This window comes from Peromyscus maniculatus, chromosome 22 (genome assembly GCF_049852395.1).
Source record: "Peromyscus maniculatus bairdii isolate BWxNUB_F1_BW_parent chromosome 22, HU_Pman_BW_mat_3.1, whole genome shotgun sequence".
NCBI lineage: Eukaryota > Metazoa > Chordata > Mammalia > Rodentia > Cricetidae > Peromyscus > Peromyscus maniculatus.
Window position 1 is genome coordinate 9,035,525 of NC_134873.1, and position 18,883 is coordinate 9,054,407.

Genomic DNA, 18,883 nt, shown 5'->3' on the forward strand with positions numbered 1-18,883 from the left:
CTTGTGGAATTTGTCTTAAATCAGGAGACCTTCATGTGGACTGTTATTACTGTTAGTCCTTGAAAGTGGCCAAGGGAGATATCTGATTCCAGAGAAAGCCTTTCCTGAGGCTGTTCTCCAAATACCTGGACTGTGTATGTCCAGAGAGTGATCAGTCCACACTGTTAGTCCTTCTTAGGGAAAAGTCAATTGGGAAAGCTATGAAGGCACACATGATTTTCATAACAGAAGACAGCTGATAAAACAAGCCAAGTAACACCAAAAACTCCTTGGGATTTGGCTTCCTCGGGAGGAATTCCATGATCCCTCCAGGTAGTGACTTTGCCATAGCCAGCTGAGTTCTTATGATATATTCCTGCGGCCCGCAGCATGTCTCAAAGTCAAAAGAAAAATTACCCATGCGTTTGCAAGCCAACCAGTGTCCTGATTCAGTTCATGAGAAACTGGAGTGACATTTGCTGCCCAAATGGATGGCCTGTTGTGCTCCACACACTGGCGAGGCGCAGGAAAATAGCCCATTGTTTTCAGTTTGGGGTTCTGGGTATGGAACCCAGAGCCTTGGCAGGCCAGGCACATAGTGCCAAGTCACTCCCCAGGCACCATTGCTTTTCTATAGAGAAATGTAAAACAGAATTAACGTAAGAGTTGCTGGGAGTGTTCCTTTTCACAGTGCTGGGGTAGAAACCAGGGTCTCAATCCACGGCAAGCAAGCCTTGCCTCTAAGCTACAGCCCCAGCAATTCTGAGTCTTAATAAGATACAAGGCTGGGAGTGAATCTCAGCATCACAATTCCCCACCCCCTAGAATCCCCCAGGGATGTGCTGGGGGCGTGGTCAGGAGTGAAGCCCCGCCCACAACCCCCAGTGAGGGCCTGAGAATGTGGTCAGGGTGGAGCCCCGCCTAGTAGGGGACTGGAAGGCGGGACTTGGGTAATGGGAGTTTCAATATGCTCCTTGTCCCCTAAATTGGAAGTGGCTTTGGGCTTGTATGCAGAGCAGTTTCCCTTCGCTTTGGCCTGAGTTCCCTCAACTGTCACTGGGAACAGCCTGTGCGCTGAGCTGCAGGGCGCCTGACTCCACCCCACTCGGGTGTAAAACTGATAAAACTGTCCGAGGAGGCCGGCAGTGTCCTCCTCAGTCCCCACCACAGGAAAACAGCAGCCCAGGCATAGAAATAACTGGTTTATTCTAGTGCAGACAGGCCCTAGCCCGCCTCCCCTGTACAAACAATCCCCTTCTCCCAGACAGGAAGTCAGCACCGTCCAGGTTCAGGGGCAGCTGAGCCCCTCCGGATGGAGCAGCCTCTTCCCTCCTGGTGGCTGCTCAAGGGCAATTCCTTGAGCTCGGGGACCAAGGAACTCAGCAGGCAGCCGCTGGCTGCAGCGGTGTGTGGGGACCCTCGCTCTCAGGGCTCTGACAGGCAACACAGCCTCACCATGGCAGGTCGGGGGCAGCACTAACCAGGAGCTAAAAAATAGGTTCTCTTCGGGTATCCAAAGGAGACTTGCTACAAAGACACCACTGTCCCCAGAACAGGGCAGGGGCTCATCCGATGTCCAGGAGGCTCTGGCTGTTGGGGGCCTCACCGGCTCTGGCAGGCACTGATGTCGACAGGAGGCAGGAGGACCAGAAGTTCAAAGCCAGCCCAAGCTACATAAAAAGTTAGAGACCAGCCTGGGCTACACAAGACTGTGTCTCAAGAAAGCCAAACCATCACAGTGGCGGGCAGCAGCCAGGCTGTAGGAGTAACTACAGGGAGGCTGGTCAGAGGCCCTCGGACAGGGCGTTTGAGAAACCTGAGTGTCATGGGGAAAGCACGGAGCGGGAGGCACAGGAGCGGGAGGCACAGGGAACAGACGGTGCAGAGGCCCTGAGGCAAAGGCTGAGGTTTCCACTGGTGTCTTGACCTGCCTGCTCTCCCCAGAGAGAAATTAAACAGATCCAGGGCGATGATTTGTCTTCTTATCCAGAAGCAACAGAATGTGAAATAAAGAGGAGCTCCTGCCCTGGATGAGGACGACGGTTCAGGAGGCCTAAGAGTAAGAAGGGGGTCACATCAGCGGGGCTGGTGACTCACACCTATATAAAAGCACTTGGGAGGGCCGTGGGGCCCAGGGAAGCCGAGGCTATGGAGGTAGACCCCACCTCATAGCAAAAATAAAAACACAAAGCCCAAAGAAGACGGGGCCTGGTGGTGGGCGCCTGTCACCCCAGCAGAACTCAAGCCACCCTCCTGAGACAGCAGTTAGAGGCTAGCCTAGGCTATGTGGGACCCTGTCTCAAACAGGAGACAGCACAGCTCCAGTCAAACTGAGACGAGGGGTCGGACTCCCACTACTTCACCAGTGCTGGGACGGCAGGCGTCCGTCCGTCTGTCAGGCTGCCACCAGGCTGTGCATGATGGGTGGGGGGCTCTACCACTGAGCCACCGGCCCAGCCTTCTCTATTTTGGGGATTATTTAAAATCAACTGAATGTAGCAGATGCCCCAAGAAAGGGGAGAAAACTGTTTTAAGTGAGATCTTGGCCTTTTGCTTCTTTTGATGTTTAGATGGGATCCCAGTAATGTCCCAGGTCCCCTCCGGGAGGGACACTGGTGATGTCCAGGGCCTTGGCCACACCCTGAGATCTGGACTGCCAGGGCAGTTCACACAGTGGTCCCAAACACGGCAGGCTGAAGCTCGTCCTGGCCCTCCTCCCCAGTGCTGTTGCTCAGGGGTGGGCCAGGCCCATCGGGAAGGAGCTGGCCCTGGTTGCTGGCCAGCAAGGGGCCCAGGCGCTCGGCCTCCTCCAGGGCGGCCAGCAGCCCAGCCAGGGGTGGTCGCCGGCGAGCGATGTCCTGCAGTAAGTCAGCCCGGGGCTGCAGCTGCTGGATCAGCTGGTCCCTCTGGTCCACGGCGGCCTGCAGGCTGCGCACGGCGGCTTCCGAGCTCAGAAGCTGCTCTTGGAGGGCAGAAATCTCCCTGGAGGGGGGGCCAGAGGACGTAGTTAGGACTGGGGGTGGAGGGTCTGCACCTGCCCACGCTGGAACCCTCAGAGGCTCCTAGGTCCCTCCTCCACTGCCTCTTTATTTGCATGCTTGTATGCATGTTCACGTGCCCACATGAAGTTGGGGTACAGCCTGCAAGAGTTGGCTCCCTCCTTACATCCCATGGGATAAAATTCTTCATCTTTTTGTTCTGTTTTTCGAGACAGGGGTTGTCTGTGTGTTGCGGGCCGCAGGAATATATCATAAGAACTCAGCTGGTTATGGCAAAGTCACTACCTGGAGGGATCATGGAATTCCTCCAGAGGAAGCCAAATCCCAAGGAGTTTTTGGTGTTACTTGGCTTGTTATATATCAGCTGTATTCTGTTATGAAAATCATGTGTGCCTTCATAGCTTTCCCAATTGACTTTTCCCTAAGAAGGACTAACAGTGTAGACTGAGCACTCTCTGGACATACACATTCCAGGTAATTTGGAGAACAGCCTCAGAGAAAGGCTTTCTCTGGAATCAGATATCTCCCTTGGCCACTTTCAAGGACTACAGGATACACCACCCAGGTGGACGCCCAACTTCCAAGGACTAACAAGTGATAGCAGCTCACGTACAAGTCTCCTGACTTACAGTAAATTCACAAGAGGACGCCGCCTAGGCCAGGTGGACACTAAGTAATAGTTTTACACAATTTAGCTTAGGCCCTTCTTTCTTACAGCCTTACTAACTTTATAGACCTCTAACTACTTACCTAACCACTTCTAGGAATATTTAGATAAACTTCTGTGCTAACAGCTATGCTCAGCCAGAACTCCCAGTTCAAACCTCCCTGTATCACCAGAGGCATCTAGCTGTACACAGGTTGCCTAGAGACTGAGCACACTTTCCCCCACCCTGCAGTAAACGGCAGACAGCTTGAACAGATAGGAGCCACAGGAAAAAAGAAGACAGTTTTATTTTCTCCCATTGACCTAGCAACTTATAGATTTTTAACATCCTTTACCAAACACATTTAAGGTTATAGTTGTGCACATAAGACCCCTCTTCTTAGATATTACCCATATTTAGCCTTTAGTTAATTCATTAGTCACTTCCCCTTTGGGTCACAAATGGTAATTAACAACTAGTGCCCCTCTTTGTAATTCTTATCAACCCTCCATTTGATCCTGATAGCGGACAATCACTGCCTGAGGAAGTTCAGGCTGAGTGTCCTGGGTGGAGGGGAGGATTGTGATTTTGGGGAGATATATAACTGTAAAGCAGAGGACAGACAGAGGGGGAAGAGAGAAGAAAATGGAAGAACGAGATGGGTAAGAACTGGAGAGGAACGAACTGAGATGGGGAAGAAGTAGATTGAAGGGCTACAGGAGAGTACGACAGGAACGAGATGGAAGATGAGGAAGAGCCAGATGAGGGAGAAGGAGACGGGAGAGGAGATGATATGGGAAGGAACAAGATGGATGAGAACCTAGAAGGGGCAGAACTATATGAAGGAATTAAGATAGAACATAGAGGGGACAGTAGATAAATATAGAGAGAAATCAGGCAAGAAAGGAGCTAGACATGAGAACAGAACTGAAGCTGTGTATAAAGGATGTTATGCCAGAGGAATTAAAGCGAATGGATCAAAGAACTCTGAGTGCGTAGACTGATTTACCGACCCTAAAGATTCTCTGCTGGTTGATAGAGCCTTCTGCGGACCCTGGGAGGGGACTATCGAGGGGCTGGACCCCCCATAGTCCTCGTTACCTGGCGCCACGAACAGACTTAACTGTTTAGGTACTCAGGGGACTGATAGAAGTAGGTACTGAAGTATATCCAGGGGTAGAGGTATCGCTTCACAGAGAGCTGCCCAGTTAGAGGTTCAACTCTCCGGGAGGTACGATTTTGGAGACCTCCGAAGTATCAGCTATAACCAGTCCTCACCGAAGGGTGCTGCAGACCCCGGGGAAGCCGATCCCCCCGTTGGAGCGGTGAGTAGCTATGAACCCCCCCCCCCTCCACCCCCCCCCCCCCCGCAAATAGTCAGAATGAGTCTAAAGAGAAACAGCTTCTGATAGAAGTTACAGGACACAGGCTTAAGACAAAAGGCACTTCAGTCCGCTCCAGTCAGTTTATAAGCTTAAATAAGGAAACAACAGACTATCTTAATCCCATAAGGCCTCCTAAAAAATGTATGGAAAGATTTAGGAGACCCCTAAAAGCTGCCAACCTTATTAAATTAATTTACCATCAGACTATGATAAGCGTCAGAGATTTTAACCCCTCCCTTTTAAGGAGAAACCTGCCATTACTTCATTCAGGGTCTTACAAGGAGGTAACACAATATTCTCACACTACCAGACCTCCTGAGAGCATAAACCAGAGCTAATGAAGTTCACTATGTTCTCCATAGTAGTAGCAGCGTCCTGCTACAAACAGCCTTTCTTGCTAAAATTAATTGAAATCCAAAGGCGAACTTGAGCTGTAAACTTCTAATTGTTAACTAGAAGCTTGATCCAGCAGCCTTCATTTAAATAACTGTACAAGCCTGACAGCCTGAGCCGGTTTAAAAACTAATGGCAACTTCTAACTCTCCTAAAAAAGTGTCCTTTTCTCTCTTTCCTTTTTCTGGGTTGACTATTAAGTTCTTGGTAATTTACAAAAATCTTGGCCAAGTACAAGAACTTCAGTTAACCCATTTCAAAAAAACAGGTCCTGGTTAGGGGACGCCCTACTACGACCTGTATGGATTCATCAGACCCCTGAAGACGTTTAGGGGTCGGAATCCTAAACATCTGCCTTCTTCTCTCTGAACCTAACTATCTGCTATCTGCATCTCAGCTCACTTGGGCTCCACCCTTCTCCTCACCTTGCCATTCCCGGTGGCGTGGCTATCTGGCTTGATACAGACTGGACAAACAGGCTGCAACTGCTACAAAAATAAAAAATAAAAAAAATAAAAAATTCCTCCTCCTTTGTTTTAGTTTGGGCCTGTAAATTTACTGTGCTTATCTCATTTCATGATATACCTTAAAGGATTTATTAAATTGTTACTCTCCTCATATACTATATTTTTGAATAAGAGTTCCTGTTTCTATATTTAAAAAATTTCAGTACAAACAATATTTTTAAGGCTAAACTGGCGGGTATAAAACCAAAATTCTAAGCTTATAAGGGCAACTAACTTAAGAATAAGTTTACTTTAATTAAAGATAATTAAGAAATAAAACGGGGCTGGAGAGATGGCTCAGAGGTTAAGAGCACAGCTTGCTCTTCCAAAGGTCCTGAGTTCAATTCCCAGCAACCACGTGGTGGCTCATAACCATCTGTAATGAGATCTGGCGCCCTCTTCTGGCCTGCAGGGATATGTGCAGACAAAACACTGTGTACATGATAAATAAATCTTTAAAAAAAAAGAGAGAGAGAGAGAGAGAGAGAGAGAGAGAGAGAGAGAGAGAGAGAGAGAGAGAGAGAGAGAAATAAAACTTATTGATTGATTGGCCGACCTAAACTGTAAACTGTTAAGGATAAGTTGTACTTAAGCTATAAGCTATTAGAGATAATTTTCAGGATACAAATTAAAACTTGATCATCATAAATGATCAAATCCTCTAATGTATACAAAATTATACTTATATACATACTATGTATGCTAAATTTCATATAATCAATTCATTACTTAGCCCCCTAGCATTTAAAATGTTTACGCTTTGGACAAAACTGCCATACCCCTCATTGCCAGGGTTTTGTCCAAACTATGCTTTGAGATAATTCAGATTATATTTCCATTTACCAGATTTAAAGACAATTTGCCTTACTATCCAATTTCAAGTAAAAGATAGCTCACCTAACAGATTTCAAAATGACCCTTTACCATTCCTTTATTAAAAGAAATTCACTTTACATTGGCTATTTTTAATAATCAATCACTTATTTCTCCTGACAAGTTTAATACATAGATGCTTTTGGCTATAAAGTTTTTATAGGGATATAAAGGTTTAGATATAGAGAATGTTTAGGAAAGTTTAAAAATAACTTATGATATATGAATTGCCAGTTATTAGGATAGATCATTGTAACACATAAACATCTAGATATGCTATTAATGATATATGAATCTCAGTAATAACCTAGAGATACTGAAGAGGTATACTTAAGTTAGATCTGTGGATAAAGTTTTTATTGAGGTCTGAGATATATAAGCTTTAGGAATGGACCTTTATGTCTTAATATACGAGTCTGGACCTCCCCAGAAGGGACACTGGGGCTAAATATTGGCTGTAGCTCCTCTGCTGTACAAGGTATAAAAATTGTCCCAGTAAAGGTTGATCCTGACTTTACTAAAGAAATTAAGATTATTGTACAACCCTCTACAAATACAATTCAGATTCATGCAGGGCAGAGCCTAAGGGAGCTACTGGTGTGAATTCCAATGATATGGCCTTCTGGATTCAGGACTCCAAACCAACTAAATACTTAAAATACAGGGGAAAAATATCGGCTTGCTAGACATAAGCACGGTTGTTTCTTATATTTCAGGAAAAGATTTACCAAGTACTTAAGATGACTATTACTCCTTTGTCTCTTATATGGGTTTTAAACTTAAAGAAACGTGAGTAAACAAGCTCAAGGCATAATTGGGCCCTTTATTCCAGAAATCATACATGACAGACATAGCTTAAGGTATCAAAATTTATCCTAGGGGCCACTGTCCACTGTTGACTCTGTTACTTGTAAATCTGATGCTCCTATCTGGGTTAAGCAGTGACCTTTAAATGCTGAGAGAATTGTAATTGCTACCTGTCTGGTGGAGGAAAAACTTAAATATTGGGCATATAAAGCCCCCCACCAGCCTTTAAATCACCCCAATATCTTTTTATTTAGGAATATCAGGATTATAGACTGTTACAAGAAATGTACAAGATTGCTTCTTTACCATGCCTCCTCACCCTAAAGATTGTCAGCATTTCAAATACTTTGTTTGCATACTCACCCTGCCATGATGGAAGCCAAAGCCGACATATAGAACAGGAAATGCGAGTTCTGTTTATCCAGGACTCATTCTTTGAACAGAATTCCTCATTTTATCCATACAGATTAACTTTCAGAACTGTCAGTTATAGCTTCTTCATGGTCCCCCAATCTAATAATTGTGTGTGTGTGTATGTGTGTATGTGTGTGTGTGTGTGTATGTATCTTACAATAATTTTATTCCACAGTTGATGCCAAATTATGAAACTCATGAGTCTATAGAATGGCAAATAACTCTACAGGATATACTGGCACCTTTTCTTATTTCTGTCCAACAATTACAAATTCTTTCCCTATGAAAGCTCACCATGAGGCTTACTTATGATTTTTGGTTATGAAATAAGAAGTAATACACCATTTATTTTTACTGCTTTTCAATTTTAGGAATGCCTAGAACTCATATATAGACAATAGCCTTACTTATACTTCAAGAACTCTTAAGAATTGGCGCTTAGATTTTTCATATGTCCCACTACAGGCATTCCTTATTACTCCCAGGCCAAGCCACAAAGTTACACCTAAGCCTCTGTGATCTCCTCACGGGTATTGGAAAAAATCCTAATGTTTTCATAATGTCAGGAGGAGGATATGCCTACATGTCTTCACAGGACATTGACCTGCCTTTATGAATCCTGGATCGCCTGGTCACGCCATATACTAGGCCACTGCAGGACAAAGGCGCTCTAAAGCTGCCAAACTGAATACAGACTGTTATTTACATCTAGATTCTTAAATATTGAGTGTTAAATATAAATAGATTGATACAATTCCAGATCCTTTTGATGAACTGTTCATCAATGATATAAAACTCATAGAAATATGATTAAAAATAATAATTCTCTTCTAAATGTATTTTATTAACTTTTGTCAAAAGATAATGAGACTTGAGAGATATATAAATGACACATTTCAGATATCATTCTCTGGCTATCCTGATTCTGTTGAGACTCCAAGGATTCATATTTTTGTCTGACAAAATTTACCTCTGTTATATAGCTAACATGTCTAAGCTTTTGTCCATTAAGGTTCTCACAAGCTTCAGGAAATCAAAATTTGCCAACGCTCACAAACCAAGAAGGACTGGGAGGAATGCAACCTAACTACAGTTCTTATCTCCCACTTACAAAATTTCTTTTTCTCCTCTGGGTGGGGGAGGAGCCTTCCCTCTCCCTGGCCTGGTATCCCCTTCTCTTATCTGCTAACCATGCATTTAATATCCCATAGGCACGCCTAAGAGAAAAAGTTTCCTCTTTAAAACTCCTCATCTTTAAAACTCTTCGGCTGCATGTTCTACCATTAATACACACATTTGTTTCCAGCAGAAATTCTAACCATTTAAAGAGTTACAGGTTTCCATCCTCTGGACCATGGACATGCTGTCTAGCTGCAGGTCTGCATCCCACCCTCCAGCCCACACCGATGTGCTGTCCGGCCCAACCCTGCATCACGCCCTCCAGCCCACAAGACAGAAAATTCTGCTACACTGCCTGTCTCACAGAGCCTGAAACAGCCTGCGCTTCCTGGGTTTCCACTGCATCCCAGGCCTCAAGACCCCCAGCTTCGCCCCCATATCCGCAGGAAGTAACCATGAGAGATTTCTACAGCCCCCTTTGTCACGTACCCCTCTTTGTGAACTGAACTTTCCAGCCCAGGGGCTGGACTGCCCTTAAAAATGCTCTATTGTTAATTGTATAAGTTTTGTCCATGATCCTGAATTGTATGTATGTAAGTCTTGCTATGTATACCCTGACACAGGTTATTACTGTTCTCTCATAGCTAATAGTTTAATATTGCATTGATTACAAATTTAAATTAGGTAAGCCTCAGCTGCAGCCTTGGTCCCACAGGTGTTCAGGACTAGCTCAGGTAACTCTTTAACTATGCCTCATTAAATTACAGGTTAACCAAATTAATACCACTAACCAAAGAATAATAGATAAAGTTAATGTTCCAAACTAATCATTTTTTTGATAAGTCACAATCATAGTATTCAGACACTTTTGACCATATCATGCCATACTAGCTAAGGATAGATTTTTATGTTATTCCTCTGCTCCCTTTTCGAGACAGAGCTATTCTAACTATATACAGCTGTGCCAATTAGATGGTTAAACTAATCCTCAGCCTGCCATCTATATAGACTATTGGTTATAAATATATATATCATAGGTACAATATTGATTAAATATCAATGTTAATCATTACTTATCATTTTTCAGAAATCTCCAAACTTAAGTTTATCTACATATTCACTGTCCTACAAAAAATTTTTTTTAACTAAATGAAAAAAGGGGAGCTGTTGCGGGCCGCAGGAATATATCATAAGAACTCAGCTGGTTATGGCAAAGTCACTACCTGGAGGGATCATGGAATTCCTCCAGAGGAAGCCAAATCCCAAGGAGTTTTTGGTGTTACTTGGCTTGTTATATATCAGCTGTATTCTGTTATGAAAATCATGTGTGCCTTCATAGCTTTCCCAATTGACTTTTCCCTAAGAAGGACTAACAGTGTAGACTGAGCACTCTCTGGACATACACATTCCAGGTAATTTGGAGAACAGCCTCAGAGAAAGGCTTTCTCTGGAATCAGATATCTCCCTTGGCCACTTTCAAGGACTACAGGATACACCACCCAGGTGGACGCCCAACTTCCAAGGACTAACAAGTGATAGCAGCTCACGTACAAGTCTCCTGACTTACAGTAAATTCACAAGAGGACGCCGCCTAGGCCAGGTGGACACTAAGTAATAGTTTTACACAATTTAGCTTAGGCCCTTCTTTCTTACAGCCTTACTAACTTTATAGACCTCTAACTACTTACCTAACCACTTCTAGGAATATTTAGATAAACTTCTGTGCTAACAGCTATGCTCAGCCAGAACTCCCAGTTCAAACCTCCCTGTATCACCAGAGGCATCTAGCTGTACACAGGTTGCCTAGAGACTGAGCACACTTTCCCCCACCCTGCAGTAAACGGCAGACAGCTTGAACAGATAGGAGCCACAGGAAAAAAGAAGACAGTTTTATTTTCTCCCATTGACCTAGCAACTTATAGATTTTTAACATCCTTTACCAAACACATTTAAGGTTATAGTTGTGCACATAAGACCCCTCTTCTTAGATATTACCCATATTTAGCCTTTAGTTAATTCATTAGTCACTTCCCCTTTGGGTCACAAATGGTAATTAACAACTAGTGCCCCTCTTTGTAATTCTTATCAACCCTCCATTTGATCCTGATAGCGGACAATCACTGCCTGAGGAAGTTCAGGCTGAGTGTCCTGGGTGGAGGGGAGGATTGTGATTTTGGGGAGATATATAACTGTAAAGCAGAGGACAGACAGAGGGGGAAGAGAGAAGAAAATGGAAGAACGAGATGGGTAAGAACTGGAGAGGAACGAACTGAGATGGGGAAGAAGTAGATTGAAGGGCTACAGGAGAGTACGACAGGAACGAGATGGAAGATGAGGAAGAGCCAGATGAGGGAGAAGGAGACGGGAGAGGAGATGATATGGGAAGGAACAAGATGGATGAGAACCTAGAAGGGGCAGAACTATATGAAGGAATTAAGATAGAACATAGAGGGGACAGTAGATAAATATAGAGAGAAATCAGGCAAGAAAGGAGCTAGACATGAGAACAGAACTGAAGCTGTGTATAAAGGATGTTATGCCAGAGGAATTAAAGCGAATGGATCAAAGAACTCTGAGTGCGTAGACTGATTTACCGACCCTAAAGATTCTCTGCTGGTTGATAGAGCCTTCTGCGGACCCTGGGAGGGGACTATCGAGGGGCTGGACCCCCCATAGTCCTCGTTATCTGTGTAGTTCTGGCTGCCCTGGAACTCTTACTGTAGACCAGGCTGGCCTGGAACTCATGGAGATCCTCCTGCCTCTGCCTCCCATTCTTAGTGGCAAGTGAGTGCCCTTACCCACAGTCATCTCCATTGCGCTGGTAAAGGACCCCAACCCACATCATGCCTGGAGTCAGGGTTCCTCCCTAGCACCCCAGAGGTGGAGGCAGAGGGATCAGGAGCTGAAGGTTATCCTTGGCTAACAGTGCCTTCAAGGCTAGCCTGGGCGGGGGGGACGACGACAAACCGGGGCTGTGGCGGCGCACACCTTTAATCTCAGAACTGGGGAGGCAGAAGCAGGCGGATCTCAGTGAGTTCTAGGCCAGTGTGGTCTACAAAGAGAATCCCAGGACAGCAGAAACCCTGTCCCGAAACTCCAAAGCAAACCAAACCAATGCCAGTGTTGTGTCTCCTTCAGCAGGACTTCCTCGTGGCCCAAAATGGTTGCCACAGCTCTGACATCAAGGCCTCGGGTGCTTTGTGCCTCTGTCTACCGATGTGGCTCCTACCCAGCGGCCCCTGGGACATGCTCTTCTCTCCACATCTCCTCCGATCCTCGAGCCCGCAGGGCGGGCAGTACAACGGGATTAGGCCTTGCGGGACAGCTGGCCCCGTTTGAACAGTTTGAGACACTCACGTAGCCCAGGCTGTACTCCTAACTCCCCCTGTCATCGAGGCTGGACTCGAACTCCTGTTCTTCCAGCCTCAGACTCCTCAGTGCTGCGATGCCAGGCACGCACAGCTCTGGAGATCTTTGCTCCTGGTTCCCAGCCCGTGCCTCCCGCCTCCTCCGCGGAGTCTGCCGGGCTTCCCTCCCGCCCCTCCCCGGGGCCTCACCGGTCCTTGGCGCGGCCCAGCTCGTCCAGGGCGGCGCGCAGCTGCTGGTCGTGGTGGGCCAGGCGCTCGGCCTGCGCGCGCACCGTGCGCTCCGCCGCCAGCAGCCGCGTCTCCAGCTCCGCCGCGCGCCGGTGCACGGCCGCCAGGTGCGCGTTCGCCTCCCGGATCTGCAGCGCGGGCGGCGCAGACATGATCGCCGGCCGCCGCGCAGGCCCCGCCCCGCCCCGCCCGGCCCCGCCCAGCGCGGAGAGGCCCCGCCCACGGACCCACCCCCTCTGGCGCCATCCTCGCCGGCTGCCGCCGCATTCATTTAAACCCTCTCGAGGCCCCGCCCCACCCCGAAGCTAACGTCGGTGGCCACGCCCCCTCAGGGAGCCACGTGCCTTCCCCTTGGACTCTCGCTATTGGACACGTTCCCACGAGGGAACGCCCCTAATCACGGCCACGCCCCTTAGGCGCCACTCAAGTCCTCTCAGGGTGCGCGCTTCTGTTTGGCTACGCCTCCGAGCCCAGCGAGGACTTGGGCCAGCGCAGAATAGGCCTTGACAGCCATCAATTACGACCCTCACCCTACGATTGGTCTCTCTGCCGATAATCCCCGCCTCCCGGCCTGGCCACGCCCCCAAATAGTCGCACGCGGTTCCGACTCAGAACGCGCAGATAACCACACCCCGCCCTCATTCTGGATCCCTGAGCCAATGCGGTGGAGTCCCGCCTCTGCACCGCGATTGGTGTGCCCGCTGTCAATCTCGCGCGCCCGCCCCGCGCTGCGATCGCTGTGCTGCGATTGGTCGGCAACCTGTCAATCCCTTGGAGGGTGGGCTGTCGATCCCATCGCCGTTGTCTAGGCTGGGAGCGCCGTCTCAGCTGGGGCGGGCCGCGTCTGTCTTCCTGGGCAGCGGCGAGCCTCAGTTTACCGTTCATTCCAGGAACAGAATCACGGGAGTCTCCGCCCGGATCCGCTCGTGGGCGCGCGCGCGCGCCACAGCCCCTACGGCGTTAACGGAGACGCCCCCGCCCAGCCCGCGCCGCGTGCACGCGCACAGGCCGTGTCTGTGTCCGCGGCGCTCAATAAAGTTGCGCGCTGGAAGCCTCGCGAGAGTTGGCCGCGCCGGCTGCCCTTGAGCTCGCCGCGGCGCGGAAGGGTGTGCGGGGCGAGCGCGGCCGGGCGCAGCCATGGCCCAGCTGCTCCTCCGGTCCTACGATGAGATCCCCGACGGCACCGAGTGTCACCGCAAGACCTACATCACCACCGCGCTGGGCGGCCTCGTGGGTGAGCGCGGGCCCGAGGGCGGAGGGCAGGGAGCAAAGGTCGGAGGGCGCGCGGAGGTCAGGGGCCCGGGGCCCCGAGGCGCGGGCGCCTGGGGGTTTTGCGGGGAGTAGACCGGTCTGCGCCGCCCCCGGGACTCCGAGGGGTCAGAGGCCATTGTCGCGGTGCGGAACCCGCAGAACGTGAAGGTCTTTTTAGGGTCACGGGGCGATCGGGTCCTTGGAGGTGTGGAAGGTTACCGCAGGCTCGCTGTGTAGCCGAGGATGGCCCTGAGCGCCTGGTCCTCGGCCTCAGCCTCCCGGGTGCCGGGATGACAGGGCTGCACCCGGCTCAGCCGATGGAAAAGGTGTTGTTGTTGTTGTTGTTATTATTATTGTTGTTATTATTTGTGTCTGTCTTGGGGTTTTCCAGACGGGGTCCCACCGCGTACCCCAGGCTGGCCTCGAACTCAGAGCCACCTGCCCCTGCCGCCCGAGCTCTGGGATCCAAGGCGTGGGCCACCACAGGAGATACTCACTTATTTACTGTTATTTCGAGACACAATCTCCCTGCTAGCCCTGGCTGTCCTGAAACTCAAAGAAATCCTCCTGCCTCTGCCTCCGGGCGGTGGTGGCGCACGCCTGTAATCCCAGCACTCGGGAGGCAGAGGCAGGAGGATCTCTGTGAGTTTGAGGCCAGCCTGGGCTACAGAGCGAGATCCAGGACAGGCACCAAAGCTACACAGAGAAACCCTGCCTGGAAAAACCAAACCAAACCAAACAAAAGCGAGCGCCACCATGAGTACCCACTTCTGGAAGATTCCTGATGGGACGCACTTGTTAGCAATGTCAGACATCTTTTTGGGGTGCCATGGGGTCACCTTGGGCATTTGGAACTCTCACTGTGCACCCTCAAGGCCTCCTTCATTCATTCATTCACTCACTGTGTACCCTCCAGGTCTCATTCACTCACTCACTGTGCACCCTCCAGGCCTCATTCATTCATTCACTCACTGTGTACCCTCCAGGCCTTATTCATTCACTCACTGTGCACTCTCCAGGCCTCATTCATTCCTTCACTCACTGTGCACCCTGCAGGCCTCATTCATGCATTCAGTGTGTCCACAGGCCTCATTCACAAGTGTACGCCAAGGCTTTGCTCCCACCAGGCAAGTGCTGTAGGGTCAGATGAGGAGGAATTTTTGTTTGTTTTTATTTTGATTTGTTGTCATGGGGGTCTCTGTACATTGTCCTGGAACTTGTTCTGTAGACCAACCAGGCTGGCCTTGAACTCACAGAGGTCCGCCTGCCCCTGCTGGGGTTAAAGGCGTGTGCCACCACTGTCTGGCCATAGACTTCGGGGATTTTAAACCTGACACAGCATTGGTGTTGGAGCTGGAGGGTGAGTGTGTGTGCTGTGGGGCCGGGCTGGAGTCTGTCTCAGGTAGATGCCGAGCGGAGGAGGGCGGAGGAAGTGCCATGTTGGGGAGCCACTGAGGGCGGAGGTGGCAGTGTGGCTGCTTGAGCAGTCTTCCCTGTATGCCACCTCCATTGTCCCCAGGCTTCTCCTCCCCCTGGGGGGGGGGCTGTTTCCTGCCTGGGTCCCCTAAGGGGACATTGCAGGAGGGCTGCGAACCTGCCTTCCCAAGGGGTCTAACAACTTGGGGAACTGGTGAATGAATGAGGCCTTGCAGGCTCTCAGTGAGTGGCTGGGTGAATTAACTCCTGCCTTGCGGCCTGGCACCCGTTGGAGTGGGTGGCTGGTGGGCGCAGCTGCTCCTGGAGCTCCCGTGCTGCGGGTGGTGCTGAGACTTTGCTCTGCCTGTGCCCGGCTGTCGGGGAGTCGCCATGGGCAGCAGCTGGGGGGGGGGGTTTCAGTCTGTGACCACTGGCTCATAACGTGGTCAGTGACGTCACCCAGGGTCCCTGTGTTGGGACTGAGACTCCAGATCTGTAGGTGCTCAGTGCTCAGCTCAGAACTCCCCAGAGCTCCCCAGAAGGGCGGTGTAGCGCGTCCCTAAGGCTGGAGGATGGTTGAGAGGCAAGACCCACTGACCCATGGCCAGCTAATCCAGGCTGGTGGCTCTGCCCCTGGGCCGCTTCCACTTTCGTGAAAGGGAGTAGCAGGGCAGAGTCCATCCAGCCTGGAGTGACGAAGGCCCTTGTCATCGGTCTCCCAGTGGTAGGAAACCTGTGTCTGCTGCCCCAGGGAACTACGGGTGGGGGACTGGGGTTGCCCTGCCACCCACCCAGTCCTGGGCTCCTGGCTCAGCACCCACCCGGCCTCAGCTGAGCTATAAAACAACGGTGGGAAGTATGAAGTGCGGGGCAGCAGGGGTGGGGGAGTGGAAAAGCTGACCCACGGCGTGGCAGCAGGGTGGGCGTGGGAGGAATGGAGCCAGCCAGGTGTGGGGACACGTCTGGGCCAAGCCGCCGGCACGTGGACGGCCTGGCATCTCTTGAGCCCGATGGCTGCCAAGCTGGATTAGGCCCAGCTCCCAACCCCTTGGAAAATATGGCCTTTGATGGGAGCGGAGGAGGCGCTGTGGCGACGGCGCAGTTGACGGCACGAGGCCCTGGGTCAGGGAAAGGCAAGAGGTGGCCCTAGGCCCCGGCCTAGCAGCAGTGGGCCCGGGTTCGATTCCTGCTGATCCCGGCAGAGCTTCCCAGCAGCCTCCACCCTCTCTCCCCACACAGGCGCCATAGGCTCGGCTTACAGTGTCGTGCTCAACCCCGCGGACACCCACCTGGAAGCCGTGGCCAGGGCTGGCCGCTACACGTTCTCTGCAGGTGAGCCAGCATCCCAGCGGCCGGCCGGCCGGGACAAGCCTTCTTCCTCGCTGATGGGCAGCTCCTGGGGGGGGGTGTCCCAGGAGACCGACCCTGGGAGGGGCTCAGAAGGCAGAGTGGCGGCACCCAGCTTTGTCTACACAGGCACAGGCGGGTGCCAGCTCATGCTTCCTCAGTTTCCCCAACCGCCATTGCCCCTTACAGCTGCCGTCGGAGCTATGTTTGGTCTCGCCACCTGTGCCAGTGCCCAGATCCGTGAGAAGCCAGACGACCCCCTGAACTACTTCATCGGGGGCTGCACCGCGGGCCTGACCCTGGGAGCGCGTGGTGAGTGACCGCCTCCCTGGGGTAGAGCGTGAGCCCTGATCACTTCGGCCTCCTCATTCTGTCCCATGCAAGACCAAGGCAGTTGCTGCCATGTAGGCCCCAGGGGCCCTGTGACAGGCCCAGCCTGACCTCTCACCTGCCCTGCTGCTGCAGTGAGCCAGGCCCCGTCCTGCCCATGGCCTTCGACGGCTGTACCTTCCACACACATGTCGTGCCCCCCCCCCCCCCCCCCCCCCGTGGTTGTCTGAGTGCTGACCCCTGACTGTCCTGCCCCGCCACCCCATGTCGCAGATTGTCGTGACCGTCTCCTGGGTGGGAGGAGCCTGGGCCCTGCAGAGAGCTACCCTGCCCGTCCCCCACGTTTGGATGTGGACACTGGGGACGGATGCAGCCATCCCTTCCCAGTTGGGGCCTCGTGAGGTCTGGGTTTGATCCACAGCCCATCTTTGACTGGGCTCAGCCCTAGGCTGCCTCCTCATACTGTGTGGTCCTTGGGTCTGGCCAGGGGAAAGCCGTGCTGGCCTCCATTCAACTGTGGAGAGAGGCTGGAGTCGGGGTAGTTGGTACAGGATAGCCTGGCCTTGGTTTCCCCATTTCCAAAACTCCCTGAAGAAGCCTAGTTCGTCAAACCCCACCCCTTGGGAGGTTCCAGGGTCGCACCTAGAGCACCATGCCTAATGCCATCCTTCTCCACAGCTCACAGCTATGGGACTGCGGCTGTTGGCTGCGTGTACATGGGCACCGCGGCAGCCCTGTTTAAGATCGGCAAGCTGGAAGGCTGGGAATACTTCTCTAGTCCCAAGATGTGAGCAGAGCCCCGCGCGAATAAACACTGTGTCCCTTTGTCCACATGTCCTGCCTGGAGACTTGCTTGCAGCCATGTGCCGGCAATTTGTGTGTGCATGCGTGTGTGTGTGCATGCGTGTGTGTGTGTGTGTGCGCGCGCGTGTGCATGCGCGCACATGTATGCATGCAGATGAGATGACAGAGGTCCAGGCCTGCCCTGGACAGACACACAGAGTTCAGAGGCGGCCAGGGAGAAGATAGAAGACCACACACGCCTGCCCACCGGCCCAGCATGGGTGTGCCGAGGCCACCGACCTGGCCCTGCAGTGGAGGAGCTGCCCACTGGGGCCGGAGGGAGCTGGGGTTGAGACTGCGTTGACACAATTCACATTCCCATGGCCAGCCACCAGTGCGTGGAAGCCTGGCCACCCCCACACTCAGGTTGCCGGCACCCCCTCCCAGGCCTGCCCCCAAAGCCAACAACTTGTGGAGAACACGCCGGGCCCACACACAGCTTACTCCAAGTTCCTGGGCAGTGGAGCAGAGAGTCCTGGATGGGCTGACCTGTCTGTCATGCAGGCTGCCGCAAGCACCAGGCCCAGGATGGAGCCTGTCCGCCTGGCCAGGTGACACAGGCCCAACCCTGCCTTGCAGGGTCCTTGCCCAGTACCTGACAGCCCCATGATTTAGGTGGCCCCGGAATGCTGGCGACGCCCGGCCCAGCACTGGCTGAACTTCCTGGCAACCGTGGAGGAAGCGGCGGGCTCCAGCAGGCCACAGCAGCTGTAAATCAAGCTCTGTGTCCCGCCTGAGGAGCTGCTGGGCCTGGGCACTCGCTGCTGGGGGCCGCATCTCCTGCCCTCCTGGAGGCCCAGACTGGCATGCCTCCCCTGCCTCCCTGCAGCCCCAGGTGCCATCTCAGGGTCAATTCCAGGGCTGTTTGAGCTGGACTTGGGGCTCCTGAGAAAGGATGGGGATACCCGAAGATGTGCAAAGTACACAGAGCTCAGCCCCCAGAATGCTGGAGTTCAGATGCTCTCTGGCTTTGAAGGC

The 18,883-nt window shown here is 51.4% G+C and overlaps 2 protein-coding genes across 2 annotated transcripts; one reads left to right on the forward strand and one right to left on the reverse strand.

Moving 5' to 3' along the window:
• Positions 1-1,168: 1,168 nt before the first annotated feature.
• Positions 1,169-12,902, reverse strand: Vmac (vimentin type intermediate filament associated coiled-coil protein). The gene is made up of 2 exons (XM_076559776.1): positions 12,680-12,902; positions 1,169-2,961 (listed from the first exon to the last, which is right to left on the reverse strand). The coding sequence occupies exons 1-2, from the start codon at positions 12,868-12,870 to the stop codon at positions 2,646-2,648; spliced, it is 507 nt and encodes a 168-aa protein (XP_076415891.1). The 5' UTR covers positions 12,871-12,902; the 3' UTR covers positions 1,169-2,645.
• An 845-nt stretch (positions 12,903-13,747) lies between these two features.
• Positions 13,748-17,895, forward strand: Ndufa11 (NADH:ubiquinone oxidoreductase subunit A11). The gene is made up of 4 exons (XM_006982269.4): positions 13,748-13,952; positions 16,625-16,717; positions 16,922-17,044; positions 17,741-17,895. Exons 1-4 carry the CDS (start codon positions 13,856-13,858, stop codon positions 17,851-17,853), a joined length of 426 nt encoding a protein of 141 aa, XP_006982331.1. The 5' UTR covers positions 13,748-13,855; the 3' UTR covers positions 17,854-17,895.
• Positions 17,896-18,883: the final 988 nt, after the last annotated feature.

Excerpts from the sequence above, each read along its gene's own strand:
- Vmac (XM_076559776.1), bottom strand. The coding sequence starts at position 12,870 with ATGTCTGCGCCGCCCGCGCTGCAGATCCGGGAGGCGAACGCGCACCTG. Across the intron at positions 2,962-12,679 it reads CTGGGCCGCGCCAAGGACCG|GGAGATTTCTGCCCTCCAAG; the intron begins GTGAGGCCCCGG and ends CCCCCCCTCCAG.
- Ndufa11 (XM_006982269.4), top strand. The coding sequence starts at position 13,856 with ATGGCCCAGCTGCTCCTCCGGTCCTACGATGAGATCCCCGACGGCACC. Across the intron at positions 13,953-16,624 it reads CGCGCTGGGCGGCCTCGTGG|GCGCCATAGGCTCGGCTTAC; the intron begins GTGAGCGCGGGC and ends CTCCCCACACAG. Across the intron at positions 17,045-17,740 it reads CCTGACCCTGGGAGCGCGTG|CTCACAGCTATGGGACTGCG; the intron begins GTGAGTGACCGC and ends CCTTCTCCACAG.